Consider the following 18,886-nt stretch of genomic DNA (forward strand, 5'->3'; position numbering starts at 1 on the left):
AGGTGACTAGTCATATGACAGTTACAATATGTTTTACAGTAGTAAATGGTATGCAAATAAAGTCGTACAGATAAAATGGCAACTTTAAATGCTTTTTGTTAATATATAATTTCATAAGTAAATTTTAATAAAACACACTGTACACAGTACCTGTAGTCCTGTACTTTTAACACACAGAGATTGAGAAAAGACTCGTTTTTATTCAATACCATGTAAACCCTCCCCCGGGCTATGATTGGCTGTTCCGCCCTCCTCCTGCCCCTTGCTCATTTCCTTGTCAATGGCACAGAGAAGTTACAGGTTTGGACTAAGGATCCTATCCCGAAAATATTAGGGTGCCTGTGCCCTGGATTACGGCGGATTAATTTTAGATGTGTATGGAGGAACAGTGGGAATGGAGGCTCAGGCTGCAGAGGGGACCCCGCAACCCTCAATGTGCATCCATGTGCAGCTGCAAGGGGGGGCTCCGTGGGGGTTTACTCTAACTGGAGGGCTGGAACATGGGGAGCCCCTCATTATCTCAAAGGTAAGCTCAATATATCTAACCTATTTTGCTGCATTCAAATAAACATTAGAAATAATTTTCCTGCACCTCGACTTTTTTTTATTTTTATAAACTTTTGTTTTATTTCAGGTATATATTCTTTAGTTCACGTTCATAAATGAAATACAAAATGAATCTGAATGGGTGTATATTATATATTCTTTAAACTTCTTCTTTCTTTAATACCAAATACAGATATTGATATAATTTATCTTTTAATGGATCCTACTTTCGGTTAAGCTTCAGCACTGCATATGCTTTTGTGTAAACTCACATGGAAAAACCCCTACTATAGTTTATGCACAATACAAAGTTTTCCAATCTAGGTTTGTAATTGTTTCGATTATTTTAAAATTAAAACCTGTGATGTGTCATCCAATAATTGCCCTCTGCTGTGTACATTAAATGATTTTATTGTTTGTACTGAAGAATGATGTTGTAAGGTTCTTCGTTTTTTATTTTGTTGCTTTTCTGGAATATAAAAGTAATATGATTGCGTCTCTGATGAATAAATCTCAAAATATCTACTTGATTTATTGCCATGGAAATGTAAATAGACCCAACAAATGTATTTACACATTCACCTTTGTCATACAGACTATAATTCTGGTCTATCCTAATATAATTCATTGTAACTTATATATGTTTTGCTTTGTGGGTTAAATGGACATGTAGGATCAAATTAAGTTATTTTAAAATAAAATATCTGAGGACCCAGTAGTAATTATTTATTTTCCTACAGAATTTTGAATTGGTGCTTTGGTAAATGTTTAGGAGTTGTAATAAACACTTTTCAATGAACGTTGGTTTCAAAAGGGTTAACAAACACAAACCACTTTTTTTCTGCAAGATTCCTTTCACTGGGCTGTGAATATTGTTATAGATTTTCAGCTATTGAAAAATAGATATATTAATTCAACCATAGAATTATGTGTTCCAGATGTCTGTGGTTTTTAAAGGGGTATGATTTGGGTTTTGTGTGATCAACAGTTTTGGGGAGGGGGTATGGGGGAGACAGCTGATACAGTTTTCTTATAGTAGGATTTTGAACAAAGTTGTATGAATGTGCTTAAAAGCTGATCTTTGCTATTGGGGTTTAATGTGATGATTGCAGAATCTGTGCTTTGTGGTTTTTATGTGCGGGGTTTGTTTTTATTGGTTTTGTTTCAGTTCAGGTTTCTGTAGACTTCAGTAGGAAGTGGTTGGGATAAATCCCCTGGATGCCTTTTGTTCAGAGAGTGGATGGGGGAGGGATAGTTACAAGTTTAGGATTTTCTCTTAGTTATATAGCCCGAAACCTGCAGTCCCATTTAGAATTTAAGTGTGTAATGTGACTTGGAAATGCAGTTTCATACAAGTTGCCCTTTGGGAGAGAAAAATATATATTTTTTAACAGAAGGTTGGTAATGTGAAGATTTAGAAGTATGTGTTTCATTAAATGACAGCTTGACTTCAGGTAACACAATGAGTATGTTGTAGAGTGATTACCTCACTGAACATTTGCATATTATCTGTCCAGGTTGGAAAGTGCTATTTTTTTTATCTATTTCAAAGTGGTCTTACAATTAACATTTATCAGGTCAAGCTTAGACAATGCTGTTGTTTTGTAATGACATCCATCTATACAGGACAGATTCAGGCATTACTGGGTTACTTGTTTTAATGTCTGAAAATTATCTATATTGTTATATTGTAATTATCTATATGTTATATGTGTATATAATCTATATTGTTATATAGGGGTAAATAAACTCAAGGTTTTATAATAATCATGAAAGACTTATTTAAAACTATTTTAAAGTATTTTGTTACACTTGATAGCTTTTTATTTTAACTTTGACTCAGATAGTGTGTTTGTTTGTGCACAACCTTTTTCCAACATCATCTGCTCTGTTGGTTTACAGGAACACTTCTATACAAGCATACAAAATGTGTTTTTTGTTTTCCTGCAATGATACTTTAGTATTGGACTAACTATTCATTTATAAGTTAACAAGCTTTCGGAAGAGTTGTTATTTTGATATCTAAATCTCTGGACTAACATGGCTACTCCAATCAATGCAGCCCTTCTGTTAGTCACATACCCATATGGGATCAGACCCCCCAGCACTGTGCAGCCCTTCTGTTAGTCTCATACCTACATGGGATCAGACCCCCCCAGCACTGTGCAGCCCTTCTGTTAGCCACATACCCACATGGGCTCAGACCCCCCCAGCACTGTGCAGCCCTTCTGTTAGTCTCATACCTACGTGGGATCAGACCCCCAGCACTGTGCAGCCCTTCTGTTAGTCTCATACCTACATGGGATCAGACCCCCCAGCATTGTGCAGCCCTTCTGATAGTCTCATACCCACATGGGATCAGACCCCCCCAGCACTGTGCAGCCCTTCTGTTAGTCTCATACCTACGTGGGATCAGACCCCCAGCACTGTGCAGCCCTTCTGTTTGTCTCATACCCACATGGGATCAGACCCCCCCAGCATTGTGCAGCCCTTCTGTTAGTCTCATACCTACATGGGATCAGACCCCCCCCCCCAGCACTGTGCAGCCCTTCTGTTAGTCTCATACCTACATGGGATCAGACCCCCCCCCCCAGCACTGTGCAGCCCTTCTGTTAGTCTCATACCCACATGGGATCAGACCCCTAGCACTGCAGCCCTTATGTTAGTCTCATACCCACATGGGATCAGACCCCCAGCACTGCAGCCCTTATGTTAGTCTCATACCCACATGGGATCAGACCCCCAGCACTGTGCAGCCCTTCTGTTAGTCACATACCCACATGGGATCAGACCCCCCCAGCACTGTGCAGCCCTTTTGTTAGTCACATACCCACATGGGATCAGACCCCCCCCAGCACTGTGCAGCCCTTCTGTTAGCCACATGCCCACATGGGATCAGACCCCCCAGCACTGTGCAGCCCTTCTGTTAGTCTCATACCCACATGGGATCAGACCCCCCCAGCATTGTGCAGCCCTTCTGTTAGCCTCATACCTACATAGGATCAGACCCCCCCCCCAGCATTGTGCAGCCCTTCTGTTAGCCACATACCCACATGGGATCAGACCCCTAGCACTGTGCAGCCCTTCTGTTAGCCACATACCCACATGGGATCACACCCCTAGCACTGTGCAGCCCTTTTGTTAGTCACATACCCACATGGGATCAGACCCCCAGCACTGTGCAGCCCTTCTTTTAGTCTCATACCCACATGGGATCCGAACCTTAGCACTGCAGCCCTTCTGTTAGCCACATACCCACATGGGATCAGACCCCCAGCACTGTGCAGCCCTTCTGTTAGCCACATACCCACATGGGATCACACCCCTAGCACTGTGCAGCCCTTCTGTTAGCCACATACCCACATGGGATCAGACCCCCAGCACTGTGCAGCCCTTCTGTTAGCCACATACCCACATGGGATCAGACCCCCAGCACTGTGCAGCCCTTCTGTTAGTCTCATACCCACATGGGATCAGACCCCTAGCACTGCAGCCCTTCTGTTAGCCACATATCCACATGGGATCACACCCCTAGCACTGCAGCCCTTCTGTTAGCCACATACACACATGGGATCACACCCCTAGCTCTGCAGCCCTTCTGTTAGCCATGTTAGCCACATACCCACATGGGATCACACCCCTAGCACTGCAGCCCTTCTGTTAGCCACATACCCACATGGGATCACACCCCTAGCACTGCAGCCCTTCTGTTAGCCACATACCCACATGGGATCACACCCCTAGCACTGCAGCCCTTCTGTTAGCCACATACCCACATGGGATCACACCCCTAGCACTGCAGCCCTTCTGTTAGCCACATACCCACATGGGATCACACCCCTAGCACTGCAGCCCTTCTGTTAGCCACATACCCACATGGGATCACACCCCTAGCACTGCAGCCCTTCTGTTAGCCACATACCCACATGGGATCACACCCCTAGCACTGCAGCCCTTCTGTTAGCCACATACCCACATGGGATCACACCCCTAGCACTGCAGCCCTTCTGTTAGCCACATACCCACATGGGATCACACCCCTAGCACTGCAGCCCTTCTGTTAGCCACATACCCACATGGGATCACACCCCTAGCACTGCAGCCCTTCTGTTAGTCTCCTACCCACATGGGATCACACCCCTAGCACTGCAGCCCTTCTGTTAGTCTCATACCCACATGGGATCAGACCCCCAGCACTGTGCAGCCCTTCTGTTAGTCTCATACCCACATGGGATCAGACCCCCAGCACTGTGCAGCCCTTCTGTTAGTCTCATACCCACATGGGATCAGACCCCCCAGCATTGTGCAGCCCTTCTGTTAGTCTCATACCCACATGGGATCACACCCCTAGCACTGCAGCCCTTCTGTTAGCCACATACCCACATGGGATCACACCCCTAGCACTGCAGCCCTTCTGTTAGTCTCCTACCCACATGGGATCACACCCCTAGCACTGCAGCCCTTCTGTTAGTCTCCTACCTACATGGGATCAGACCTCACTGGCGATGAGACCCGCTCTATTACAGGGATAAGAACTCCTTATGTGTGTGTGTTTTTTTTTTTTTTTTTTTTTTTTTAAAGGGGTTAAAGGACCGTGTGTCCCTGAATTGCTTGTGACATGTTTAAAAATTTTTTTTTTTTGTATGCAAACCTTTTAACGATACCTCACTGAATTGCTGAATGTCCTAAATAAGACACTAAACTTTTATGATTGAGATAGAGCATGCAGTTTTAAGAGACATTTCAGTTTAATTCAATGATCACATTTTTATATGTACACTTTGAGCCTATGATTGGCTGATGACTGTCACATGATACAGGGGGCTGGCAAATTAAAAACATTTTGAAATTTGTTAGGAAAAATCTACTGTTCATTTAAAATTCAGTATTGTCTTTTTATGTACTTTTAGATTACACAGTTCTACTATATTTCTACGTCACTGGTGTTTTAATGGGGCTTGTGTTTTTGATAGCGTGGTGATACGCTATTATAAGAGGCGTGTAGGAGTGAAGGGGCTTGTAATATTGTGGTCTTGCTGCTGGCTCGAGACCCATGCTATTACGAGCTAAAGAACCCTTAAAGTGAAGGTAAAATTACCTTGTTTTCGATCTTGGAAAAATATGTTTTGTCTCAAATCAATATGACTTTCATTCATAATTTTTTTTTTTTTTTTTAATCGCTGTAATAAATCACTTTTTGAAGCTCCGCAAATTCAACCCGTGTTTTTTTTTTTTGTTTTGTTTTTGTCTCGATCACGTTTTCAGATTACCCAATTGAAAATCTAGCCGTTAGGCAGCCGTCACTCCATGTCATCCGCTTCCTCGATGTTCTTCGCATGCGCTATCCTTTTTTTCCCAACACATAGGAATCCATGTGCGCTCCCGTTTCGCGCATGCGTATTTGTATAATGTTGGAATTCCCATACTACGTCATCGGCTGAGCGACATGAAGAATGCAGCTGCTTTCTGTCTCGCATAACATAGTACTGAATGAATATAGTTATTCATTAAATACTATATTTGCAAGCAGATTAACGCAAGCGCATTGGATAATGGGTTTGCCGATTTGCGCATGCGCAATAGAGAGTGCAATCGCGATTTGCGTAGGCGCAGTTGAACTGAGCATCGTGAACGCGCTTTTGAGAGACGTATAGAGCTGGTGGGACCGCTTTATACGTCACAGACCTGCAAAGCCGGAAATAGAGGTTGGGAGGAGTCACACTAGAAATGGTAGGGATTGATAAATATATATAAATTGATAAATATAAAAGTAATTTATAAAAAAAAAGTTAGCGCTTTAGATTATGGTGAGATTAAATAATTCATTGATGTCTTCCAAATCTTAAAACTTTACCTTCACTTTAAAGACCAGCAATGTACAGGGTACATTGTGGTCGTTAAGGGGTTAAGCAAAAATAACAAGATATTTTACTAATCCTTGTCTTGGAGAGTTTCTGTCTACACTATACGTACTCTGCATGAGTGTCTGACATGATGGGAGCTAGCAAGTCATATAGCTCCTAGCATTTTTCCTTTGGGCTCCATACATTTCTGGAGTGTTTTACATATATTTGTAAAAAAAGACTTACCTGGCTGCACATTGTTATCGCTGGCCCATTTTATATGAAATATATTTATTAACTATTTATTAATATTTATTGCCCTAATGATAACTTGTTCAGCTGATGTTTAGTTTAAAGGGATAGGAAAACCCAAATTTTTCTTTCATTATTTATATAGAACATACAATTTTAAACAACTTTCCAATTTACTTCTATAGTTCTATTATCACATTTGCCTCATTCTCGTTCTCCTTTGCTGAAGGAACATCTGCACTACTGGCAGCAAGAGCAACACATCTAGTCAGCCAATCACAAGAGACAAATGTGTGCAGGCACCAATCGGCAGCTAGCTCCCACTAGTGTATGATATGTATGCATATTGTTTTTCAATAAGGGATACCAAGAGAACAAAGCACATTTGAAAATAGAAGTGAATTTAAAAGTGTCTTACAATTACCAGCTCTATCTGAACCATGCAAGTTTAATTTTGACTTTTATACCCCTTTAAGGTAAATTTACACAAAACATAGGAGTGGTAACCTTACAAAAGTTACTATGCGTCCAGTAGTCTGAACGGCTTTAAATTAAATACCCCCTTGATTATTTTCATACAGCTGATTAGAATTGTGTTTTTTTTAAATAAAGACTGTAATGATGATTATGTGTCTCTAAATCTATGCACATGGCCCTACTTTAACTCATTAATCTTATTACAGTCATTATGCTGCTTTGCACAAACTGTTTAACCCAGTGCATTTGCTGAAATGAGGTCACTGTTCTCATACATGGAGCTAACTTGTTAACCCATAAGTCCTTACTATTAGGCTACTTTGTTCCTGCATATAGGGCTGACCCTTATACCTATAAACTATACCATTCTACTTAACTCTCTGACTGCTATATGGGACTGAGCTTTAACCCCTGATAGATGTCACTTATGGAGCTTAAACATATAACTTTATTGGGGTTTTAAAGCATAACGTGCATATAAATCACCCAATATATGAAGATATACATATAAATATTATTTTTTGAGTGAGTGCCTATTACAACCCTGGTCTGGCTGTGCTCCGGCCCAGCTGTTAGATTTCCTGACTAAGTAACCAGTCAAGCCAAGAAAAATCTTAAAATCTTTATTTCAGTATGTGGGGGATGGGAACTCAACAAATGGGTTACATCAGGGTTAGTCAATTAATTTTTTACCAAGGTCTAAATGTCCTTGTACAAACAAGGTCCACTCCTTGTTTTTTTTTTTCTTTTCCTTTTTTTGCCTTCTTCAGTCTGCATACAATATCATATAAATACATAATAATATATAATATTTTATTATTGCTTAAAGAGTATTATGTTTAATTGCTGCAATGGAGTTTATTGCTGCTCTGAACCTGCCATTGGCTGCGGATCCTCACCTAAACATTGTTGTTGATTTGCAGCTGTCCGGCCCCCTGTATCATGTGACAGACATCAGCCAATCACAGACTAGTATATGTATACCCTGTGAGCTTGTGCACATACTCAGTAGGATCTTGTTCCCCAGAAAGTAAATTGGAAAGTGTCTTAAACTGCATGCTCTTTCTGAATCATAACTTTTTTTGACTTGAGTGTCCCTTTAACATAACTGTTGATTGACAGCTATGCACCAATGCTTTCCCCCTTTGCAACCATGTTCAGCTCAGTTCCATTCTGGAGTTTTTATCTATGTTTTTAACTCCTAAGTGGCGGTTAAACACATAACTCTATATATTACAGCATTTTACTATTTCTCCTTTGTATCCCTATAAAGCAATTCAGAAGACCACAGGAAGGAAGTAATCATAATGAAATAGAGCTATGGAAGGAATGGTAGGAAATGATATAGTTTGTAATTAACAAGTTCTTAAAAGAATTGGGTCACCCTGAACCCGAAGATAGAATGTAGTAAAACCCTGACTTAAAGCGACACGGAACCCCAAATTTTTCTTTTGTGATTCAGATAGAGCATGCAATTTTAAGCAACTTTCTAATTTGCTACTATAGTATCAAATTTTCTTCATTCTCTTGGTATCTTTATTTGAAAAGCAAGAATGTAAGTTTAGATGCTGGCCCTTTTTTGGTGAACAACCTGGGTTGTTATTGCTGATTGGTGGATAAATTCACCCACCAAAAAACAAGTGCTGTCCAGAGTCTGAACCAAAAAATTGCCTGGTTCCTTAGCTTAGTTGCCTTTTAAAAAAAAAATAAAGATAGCAAGAGAACGAAGAAAAATTTATCATAAATCGTAAATTAGAAAGTTACTTAACCCCTTAACGACCGAGGACGTGCAGGGTACGTCGTCTAAAAAAAAAAAAAAGTCCCTTAACGACCAAGGACGTACCCTGCACGTCCTTGGTCTGGAAAGCAGCTGGAAGCGATCCTGATCACTTCCAGCTGCTTTCCGGTTATTGCAGGATGACTCGATATCGAGGCATCCTGCAATAACAAATTTTACCCCTCCGGTGTGGCCCTCTCTGCACCGGACATCGATGGCCGCATTCGTTGGTGGGTGGGAGCTGAAGCGGGTGGGCGGCCATCGATGAGGTCTAAGTGAGAGAGAGGGGCGGGATCGGGGGCGGGGGCACGCACGGGCGCGTGCACGGGAGGAGGTGGGTAGGCGCGTGCACGGGGAGGGAGCGGGTGGGAACCGCTACACTACAGAAAAATTGTTTTTGAAAGTGGGAGAAAGGGGGGGGGTAAATATATATATATATATATATATATCTATATCTCTAAGGGATCTGGGAGCGGGTGGGAGATTGGTCTTGAGGGGGGGGGGAAGCTACACTACAGAAAAAAGGAAAAGAAACAAAACATTTTATTTGCAAACTGGGTACTGGCAGACAGCTGCCAGTACCCAAGATGGTGCCCAATAAGGCAGAGTGGGAGGGTTAGAGAGCTGTTTTGGGGGGGATCAGGGAGGTTGGGGGGCTATGTAAATATGCTAAAAAATATTTTTTAAAAAAAGATACCTTTTTTTTTTTTTTTAGTACTGGCAGACTTTCTGCCAGTACTTAAGATGGCGGGGACAATTGTGGGGGAGGGAAGAGAGCTCTTTGGGAGGGATCAGGGGGTCTGATGTGTGAGGAGGGAAGCTGCTCTCTACACTAAAACTAAAATTAACACTGCAAGCTCCCTACAAGCTACCTAATTAACCCCTTCACTGCTGGGCATAATTCAAATTTGGTAATTCAAATTACCAAAAAGCAACACCAAAGCCATATATGTCTGCTATTTCTGAACAAAGGGGATCCCAGAGAAGCATTTACAAAAATGTGTGCCATAATTGCACAAAATGTTTGTAAATGATTTCAGTGAGAAACCTAAAATTTCGAAAAATGTAGGTTTTTTTTTTTTTTTATTTGATCGCATTTGGCGGTGAAATGGTGGCATGAAATATACCAAAATGGGCCTAGATCAATACTTTGGGTTGTCTACTACACTAAAGCTAAAATTACCCCAAAAAGCTCCCTACATGCTCCCTAATTAATCCCTTCACTGCTGGGCATAATACACTTGTGGTGCGCAGTGGCATTTAGCGGTCTAATTACCAAAAAGCAACGCCAAAGCCATATATGTCTGCTATTTCTGAACAAAAAGGTTCCCAGAGAAAAAATTTACAACCAATTATGCCATAATTGCACAGGCTGATTGTAAATAATTTCAGTGAGAAACCTAAAGTTTGTGAATTTTTTTTTTTATTTGATCGCATTTGGTGGTGAAATGGTGGCATATAATATATAACAAAATGGGCCTAGATCAATACTTTGGGATGTCTACTAAAAAAAAAATATACATGTCATGGGATATTCAGGTATTCCTGACAGATATCAGTGTTCCAATGTAACTAGTGCTAATTTTGAAAAAAAGTGGTTTGGAAATAGCAAAGTGCTATTAGTATTTATGGCCCTATAACTTGCAAAAAAAGCAAAGAAGATGTAAACATTGGGTATTTCTAAACTCAGGACAAAATGTAGAACTATTTAGCATGGGTGTTTCTTTGGTGGTTGTAGATATGTAACAGATTTGGGGGGTCAAAGTTAGAAAAAGTGTGTTTTTTTTTTCCATTTTGTTTCCTCCATATTTTATAATTTTTTTTATAGTAAATTATAAGATATGATGAAAATAATGGTATCTTTGCAAAGTCCATTTAATGGCGAGAAAAACGGTATATAATATGTGTGGGTACAGTAAATGAGTAAGAGGAAAATTACAGCTAAATACAAACACAGCAGAAATGTAAAAATAGCCTTGGTCCCAAACGGACAGAAAATGGAAAAGTGCTGTGGTCATTAAGGGGTTAAAATTGCATGCTCTATCTGAATCATGAAAGAAAAAAATTGGGTTCAGTGTCCCTTTAAAGGAATAAGAAACCCAAATATTTTTCTTTTGTGATTCAGACAGAGCGTACCATTTAAAAAAAAAAAAAAAGTTTCCAATTTATTTCTATTATCAAATTTGCTTTGATCCCATGATATTCTGTGCTGAAGAGATACCTAAGTTGGCATCTGGAGTACTACTTGACAGAATGGATAACATTCTTGCAAAACTGCTGCCAAGTGCTCCAGAAATGGGCTGGCTCCTAAGCATACATCCCTGCTTTTTAACAAAAGATACAGATTTTTTTTTTTTTTTTTTTTTTTTTTTTTAAGTTTTATATCCCTTTAAAGGGAAATGAAACACTTCTTGTTTTTGTGTGCAAATTGTGCTTTGTTCCACGCTCCGTAGGAAGACCAAAATGCAGGCTCTGTTACCTAGGTCTTTAAAATGTTGCAAATTGCCTAAGCCAGCTATTGATTTGCAGCATTTCCAGGTTACAAAATGTGCTTTTTATCCTCTCTAGGGAGCGCAGAACGAAGTACACAAAAACAAGAGGTGTTTAATGTCCTCTAAATTCTATAATATTCTGATTTCCCTATTGGAGCCAAGTAAACCAGTGTCGGGTTTAATAGAAATCCTATTTAAAACGTGCAGTCCTTTTTTTTTTTTTTTTTTTTGTTGTATTAATGAATATTGACATTTTTGGAACCTAAGACCATTTTTAAAGTGGTTAGTGGTGTGGGGTGTTAATAATTGCTAGAGTCCCCTGTGTCCTGCATTCCTAAGGTCTCTTGTCACAGCCTTTGTCACAGTCTGAGAATGTGGCCTCCCATCCAACAAGGGGGACCCACCTCCTCCTACAGTAGGGAGGGAGCCTGCCCAGCTGACAAGTGTCGGCCTTAGTAGTAGGAGGGAAGGTGAAGTAGTAGATTTGGTGCATCTAGCTTCATCTGTTTGACAAGTGGGGTCAAGCAAAAAGTATTAAAGAATGAGTTAAATATTACAGGCAGATCTAGCAAAGTCTTTGACTTAAGTGAAGCATAGCAATCCTATTTAAAATCAAACATACATAGAAATCCATGTGCAATACAGACAATTCAAAATAATTTGTAATAGCATAACAGTCTTGCAGATGTGTAATGTATGTTATTTTCCCCCAGATTGTGGTAAATAATATTATAGACTTGCAATTTTATACATCTAAGGCAGCCATGTTGTCTAGAATTGCTATTAAAAGAATGTCAACCTGCCTTGCTACACAAACCTACGCCTAATCACGCTACATAAGTTCTCTCCCTGCTTGCTGGTTAAAGGGACAGTCTAGTCAAAATGAAACTTTCATGATTTAGATAGGGCATGCAATTTTAAACAACTTTCCAATTTTACTTTTATCATCAAATTTACTTTATTTTCTTGGTTGAAAGCTAAACCTAGGTAGGCTCATATGCTAATTTGAAGACCGCCCCTTATCTCCATGCATTTGACAGTTTTTCACAGCTAGAGGTTGTTAGTTCATGAGTGCTATATAGATAATATTGAGCTTACAAATTAAGAGAGAAGTGCTCAACCTGGGAATGTACAATAGCATAATAGCTTGTTCTATGGCTAGTTACCACCCAAGAAGCAGCCTCTTTTTGCTCAACATGTACCTTTCACAGAGAAGAACACGTTGAGCAAAAAGAGGCTGCTTCTTGGGTGATAACTAGCCATAGAACAAGCTATTATGCTATTGTTCGTTCCCAGGTTGAGCGCTTCTCTCTTTTTATTTATGCAAATAATGACTCATAGGGAAGTCTCCCTAAGCGTGATGCGGGAATACAGACGTGGACCCGTTGCTCTGTGTGCCTAGAGGGATATGGCTGCACCTCACTGACGAGGCCCACACTAGGCTGAAACGTACGTCTGGGTTTTTGCCGTTTCTCTCGTTCAGAGAGGGATTGCCTTGTATTTCGGGGCTGGACTGTACTGTGAAGCCCCAAGGCAGAACACTGTGTGATCTGCGTTCTTATCGCAGAAACTGAAGGATCTCTGCAGGAAGAACGGCAGTGTCCGTTAAAAAAAATAAAAATAAATTGCCTGCACTTTTAATTTCTGCCTGCGGGTGTCACTGTTCCCTTCTATCTCAATGGAAATATTTGCTACTTTCCTCTCTTTTCATTTTCCTCTCACTTCCTGATCTCCAGTGCGGTACAGGGAACAGCCAATTGCAGAAAAGGCAAGTCAGGGCTTAACAAATATTCTAGGAGTGTAGGAGCCAACCAAAATACTTAGACAGATTTTTTTTTTGTTCTTTAACCTCTTAAGGATATATGACGGAATTTTTCCGTCATAAAACAATTGAGCAAACTGAAAGCTGTGTCCTTAAAGGGTTAATAAGTGTCTGTGTATGTTGTGTATATGGGGTGTGTGTGTATATAGGGTGTGTGTGTGTATATGGGATGTGTGTTTATATGGTGTGTGTGTGGGGGTGTATGTATGGTGTGTGTGTATATGGGGTGTGTATGTATATGGTGTGTGTGTGTGTGTGTATATATATATATATATATATATATATATATATATATATATATATATATATATATATATATGTTGTGTATATGATGTATATGGTGGGTGTGTGTGTGTTGTATATATGGTGTGTGTGTTGTATATATGGTGTGTGTGTGTGTGTGGGTGTATATGTATATGATGTGTATGGGTGTGTGTGTGTGTATATGGTATATGGTGTGTGTGTGTATATATGTATATGGTGTGTGTGTGTATCGTGTATACACAGGCTGTACATGAACCTGTCCTCATGCACACGAGTAAGGGCAACAAACACAGCAACACCAGCTTCTTAAAGACACTGCAGAAAAATTTTCACTAAAAAAAATCTCATCGCAGAAAATAAAAAAAAGTTCTGCCTCTGGGCTGGGAATTCAGGATCAGACTGATATGCTACAGGAAAGTTCTTCTCTGTGAAAAGCACATGTTGAGCAAAAAGACTGCTTCTTGGGTGGTAATTAGCCATAGAACAAGCTATTATGCTAATGTTCAGTCCCAGGTTGAGTGCGTCTCTATTTTTATTTATGTAAAACATTTTGTGCTCACGTCCGTGGAGTTACTTATGAGAGGGCACAGATTGGCTAAAATGCAAGTCCGTCAAAAGAACTGAAATAAAGGGGCAGTGTGCAGAGGCTTAGATACAGTGTAATCACAGAGGTAAAAAGTAATATAATCGTGTTCGTTCATTATGCAAAACTGGGGAATGAGTAATAAAGGGATTATCTATCTTTTTAAACAATAATAATTCTGGAGTAGACTGTCCCTTTAACTTTATTATAGGCAGTGGGGGGAACAAAAAATCCAAGACAGCAGCTCACAAACTAACTTTGCTATAAAAAAAGAACAATTTTACATTATATATATATACAGGTAGCCCTCAGTTTACGCCAGGGTTAGGTTCCAGGAGGAATGGTTGTAAATAGAAACCGTTGTAAATTAAAACCCAGTTTATAATGTAAGTCAATGGGAAGTGAGGGAGTTAGGTTCCAGGCCCCTCTCAAAACTGACGTAAGTAACACCTAATACATTATTTTTAAAGCTTTGAAATGAAGACTTTAAATGCTGAACAGCATTAAAAACCTAATATAGGTTTAATGAACAAAAACATTTGCTAACAGCACCTAATAAAATAATCACACAACAGACTGCATCATCATCAAACTAAGATTAATGAACAAAAACGTTTTTTTTACTTGCATTTTTCTGCAATCAGTTCTCTGCATTGTTAGCATGTCAGATAATATTGGGTCTGCACCTATTCTATGCATTTCAATCTGCAATGATTAATAGGCAGTCGAGAAGCTGGACAGGAAGATAATAGGAAAGTGGCTGCTCGATAGCTAATGTCTGCACTGTGTACACAGATCAATTTCAGACCTGTTAAGTTGCATAACTTTGCTGCAAAACAAGCGGACAGCTCCACCTACTGGCTATTTTAATTACTGCACATGACTGAAAAAAAAGGTTGTTATTCTGAAACGGCGCAAATTGAACCGGCGTAAACCGAGGGCCACCTGTATATATGTATATATATATATGTGTATATGTATGTATATATATATATATATATATATATATATATATATATATATATATATATATATATATATATATATATATATATATATATATACACTAAACATACAGGTTTTTTTTCCCTATAAATTTGTAGAAATTGCAAACTTTTTCATGTGGTTTCCAAGCAAAGATTCAAGAATTTGCATTGTTTCACCCACACACACATATAAACTTTTACATGGTTTTCACATGTAGCACTGACTCTTCTGTTGGAGCACTACACAACTACAGGTTGTGATTATTTGTAATCTCTTCACCTGTATGGATGTGTATCGCAACAAAACACACTTAAACACATGCAGCAGATACCTAGCAGTAAGATTTTGAGATAGTAGAGATATGGGGTTGGTGGACAGAGTAGCTGGAGGCCTAGGGAGTTGTGTGAGGCAGGCATGATGTATGGAGTGACTGAGGCATAGGGGTGGGGCAAAGGAGTATAGAAAGTTGAAAGGGGCAGAGAAGAACTGGGGCACATAAAAATTGAACACTATTGCCTATTGGTGTGGGCGGCACTGAGAATTTTTTGAGTGGGGGAAAAGTTAGTGAGATGTGGAGAGGACAACAGTGTGTATTTGGGCAATGTAAAGTGGAAAGTTGTGTGTGGGGTGAAAAATAGTATAGTGTGCTGGGGGGGATAGAAAAGCGCAAATTTGTATTGGGGAAGTAGTGGAGAATAAAATTGTAGAGCCCTGAATGGGGTGGGGGGAGTAAGATTAGTCAATATATTTATGTGTTGGGGAATAAAATAAGTGAAGATATTTTTTTTGTATGGAGTAAACTTGGTAAGCAATGGCATGGTGTAGAAGAGCAGAGATAGAGGAGTGTGTACTTAGGGTTGACACCTGTTCGGGGATGACCTGGACAGTTCGGGTTTAAAGCTGAGTCAGGCCCGGACATGAAAAAGTCAGGTTTTGATGGTAAATAACCACAGCCAAAAAGGTGACATTGTGCATTTGCAACATACTGCACATTCCTACAGTTATTTCTCTCTTGTGTGTGTAAGTGTCTTCTGTGTGAGAGATGTGCCTGTCAGTGTCTTTTGTATGTGTTTGTCTTTGTAAGAGTGTAATGTAAACCTGAAAATTAAGAGTTTTCCAATTCTGAGAACTGATAGTGCACATGGCAGAGTTTGAAATCCTATCCCTGCATCATATGTTTCCCTAATTCGCTTGATTAGAGAACTGCACAACTATGGAAAATGTTGCAATCATAAGTATAGTGGCTAGCATTTTGTACAGGAGAAAGAAGCCTGAATTGGATCCTCTATATAGGGCAAGTGGTGGATGGAATTTGGTTATTGAAAAACAACTGCAGCAAACAAGTTGATGATCCATTCAAAACATATGAAACTTAAAGGACCACTCAATGCAGTAGAATTGTATACTGAACAAATGCATAATAAAAAGACAATAATTTAACACTGAATTTCAAATAAGTAGTAGATTATTTATTTTTTTCCGGACATTTTATTTTTTCTCCCATTTTCTGGCTCCTTGTATCATGTGACAGACATCAGCCAATCACAAGCTAGTATACATATACACTGTGAGCCTGTGCACATGCTCAGTAGGATCTTGTTCCCCAGAAAGTGTGAAACTAAAAAGACTGTAAAATTTGATAATGGAAGTAAGTTGGAAAGTGTCTTAAAACTGCATGATCTTTCTGAATTATAAAAGTTTATTTTGACTTGAATCTCCATTTTAATCATGCTAGCTCCTTGCAAAATGTGTTTTTCTTAAAAACATTTAACCCCTTGCACCTTTTTGACATAGATACTGTGCCACACTGTACTTTGCCCAGCATACTGTGTTTCTGTAGAACCTTCATCTAGCACAGAGGCGCATGTTACCGTCCCCATTATCAACTTTGACAGCGGAAGCCGCAACCAGAGGGCAGAAGGCATCTGCCTTTGTGGTAGAGAAGCATTGATCGTGCTCACTTACCATATAAAGCCAGAAAACTGATTGCTAGACAGTGACACTGTCTGTGTAACTGTCTGTAATGATCTTGCGTTGGAGCTGGTAGGAGTGAGGCAGGTGGGTGGCGCATCGTGGTAGGGGAAGAGAGGGGCAGGTCCATACACTATGGCAACAATTGTTGCCATAGTGTATGGTCCCTACACTACAGAAGAAAAGGGGATCCCTGAAAAAAATTTTAATAAAAAAATATATATATAATACAGTAACCTGTTACTGGAAGACTGGCTGCCAGTAAGAAAGATGACTGGGATAAGTGTGTGTGTGGGGGGGGGGGCGGCGGGGTAAGAGAGCTTTTTGGGGGATCAGGGAGGTGGGAGGGTGAGGAGGGGATCCATACATTACAAAAAAAAAATTAATATATTTTATTATTAACAAAAAGCCCTAAACTGCATACTGGTAGACTGGCTGCCAGTACCTAAGATGGTGGTGACCATTGTTGGGGGGGGGGGGGAGAGAAAGATGAGCGGATAGCTCTGTGCGCGTGGGAGAGCTGAGCGGATAGCTCTGTGCACGTGGGAGAGCTGAGCGGATAGCTCTGTGCGCGTGGGAGAGCTGAGCGGATAGCTCTGTGCGCGTGGGAGAGCTGAGCGGATAGCTCTGTGCGCGTGGGAGAGCTGAGCGGATAGCTCTGTGCGCGTGGGAGAGCTGAGCGGATAGCTCTGTGCGCGTGGGAGAGCTGAGCGGATAGCTCTGTGCGCGTGGGAGAGCTGAGCGGATAGCTCTGTGCGCGTGGGAGAGCTGAGCGGATAGCTCTGTGCGCGTGGGAGAGCTGGGCGGATAGCTCTGTGCGCGTGGGAGAGCTGGGCGGATAGCTCTGTGCGCGTGGGAGAGCTGGGCGGATAGCTCTGTGCGCGTGGGAGAGCTGGGCGGATAGCTCTGTGCGCGTGGGAGAGCTGAGGGGATAGCTCTGTGCGCGTGGGAGAGCTGAGCGGATAGCTCTGTGATCGTGGGAGAGCTGGGCGGATAGCTCTGTGCGCGTGGGAGAGCTGGGCGGATAGCTCTGTGCGCGTGGGAGAGCGAGAGGGACAATGAAAGGGATGTACTTGTGTTTGTTATAAATAAACACAGGTATCCTTACTTTTTCTTCTCACTGTCAAGGCAATGCATTTGGTGTTTAGATATGAGCTTTATAAGGTTGTGGTCAGGGGAAGAGTAATCACAGGCCCTAGGTAGAGCCCTAAAATTTATTTATTTTGAACAATACAATTTGGCTGTCTACATTCCTTTTTTACCTACTGGTCTGATTCAGATTATAGTGAGACCCAGAACAGATAACCTGGGTTTGTTGTATGAATTATTTTACACTTTTATTATTATTATTATTATTTTTATTATTATTATCAGGTATTTGTAGAGCACCAACAGATTCTGCAGCGCTACCTCCTATTAAATGGATCTTGCTCATTGCAGCCCTCTCTTCTCTCCCCACTGTCGTCCTCTCCTTGCTCTCCCTTGCCCTGGTATACAAAAGCTTTCTTGTCCTCACACACATTTTGACGCCCGCAGTGGGACTGGTCTCCTCCCCACCCAAGCTCCCTCTCGGGAAGGCTCCCCAGCTGTGCCACATGAATACTTTACGGGACAGCTAAGGACAAGTTTGTAGTTTGCTTCACATAAGAGGCATCTCCGATATCAGGTACCCATTCTGCATCTGCTTTTAATAGTATCCCCTTTTATTCTCCGTTAACATGTTTTTATAACTTATCTTTGCAGATAATATAAGCCAGAATTAGTGTAGCGGGTTAGTGAACTGCATGATAACAATGGTCTTGTAACAACAAGTGGATGACCCAGTGAGAAAATAATGGGGTTAGGGGATTAGGAAGTAGGAAGTTAACAGAA

At 40.6% G+C, this 18,886-nt stretch overlaps 1 protein-coding gene across 1 annotated transcript in view; it reads left to right on the forward strand.

The window, feature by feature from the left end:
* The first annotated feature begins 314 nt into the window (after positions 1-314).
* Positions 315-18,886, forward strand: part of SHROOM4 (shroom family member 4) — a 171,641-nt gene continuing 153,069 nt past the window's right edge. The window contains exon 1 of the mRNA XM_053699005.1: positions 315-526. Within this exon, the coding sequence (XP_053554980.1) occupies positions 395-526 (132 nt within the window). The 5' untranslated portion in view covers positions 315-394. The remainder of the gene's footprint in view (positions 527-18,886) is intronic.

The sequence above is a fragment of the Bombina bombina genome, chromosome 1, assembly GCF_027579735.1.
Source record: "Bombina bombina isolate aBomBom1 chromosome 1, aBomBom1.pri, whole genome shotgun sequence".
Taxonomy (NCBI): domain Eukaryota; kingdom Metazoa; phylum Chordata; class Amphibia; order Anura; family Bombinatoridae; genus Bombina; species Bombina bombina.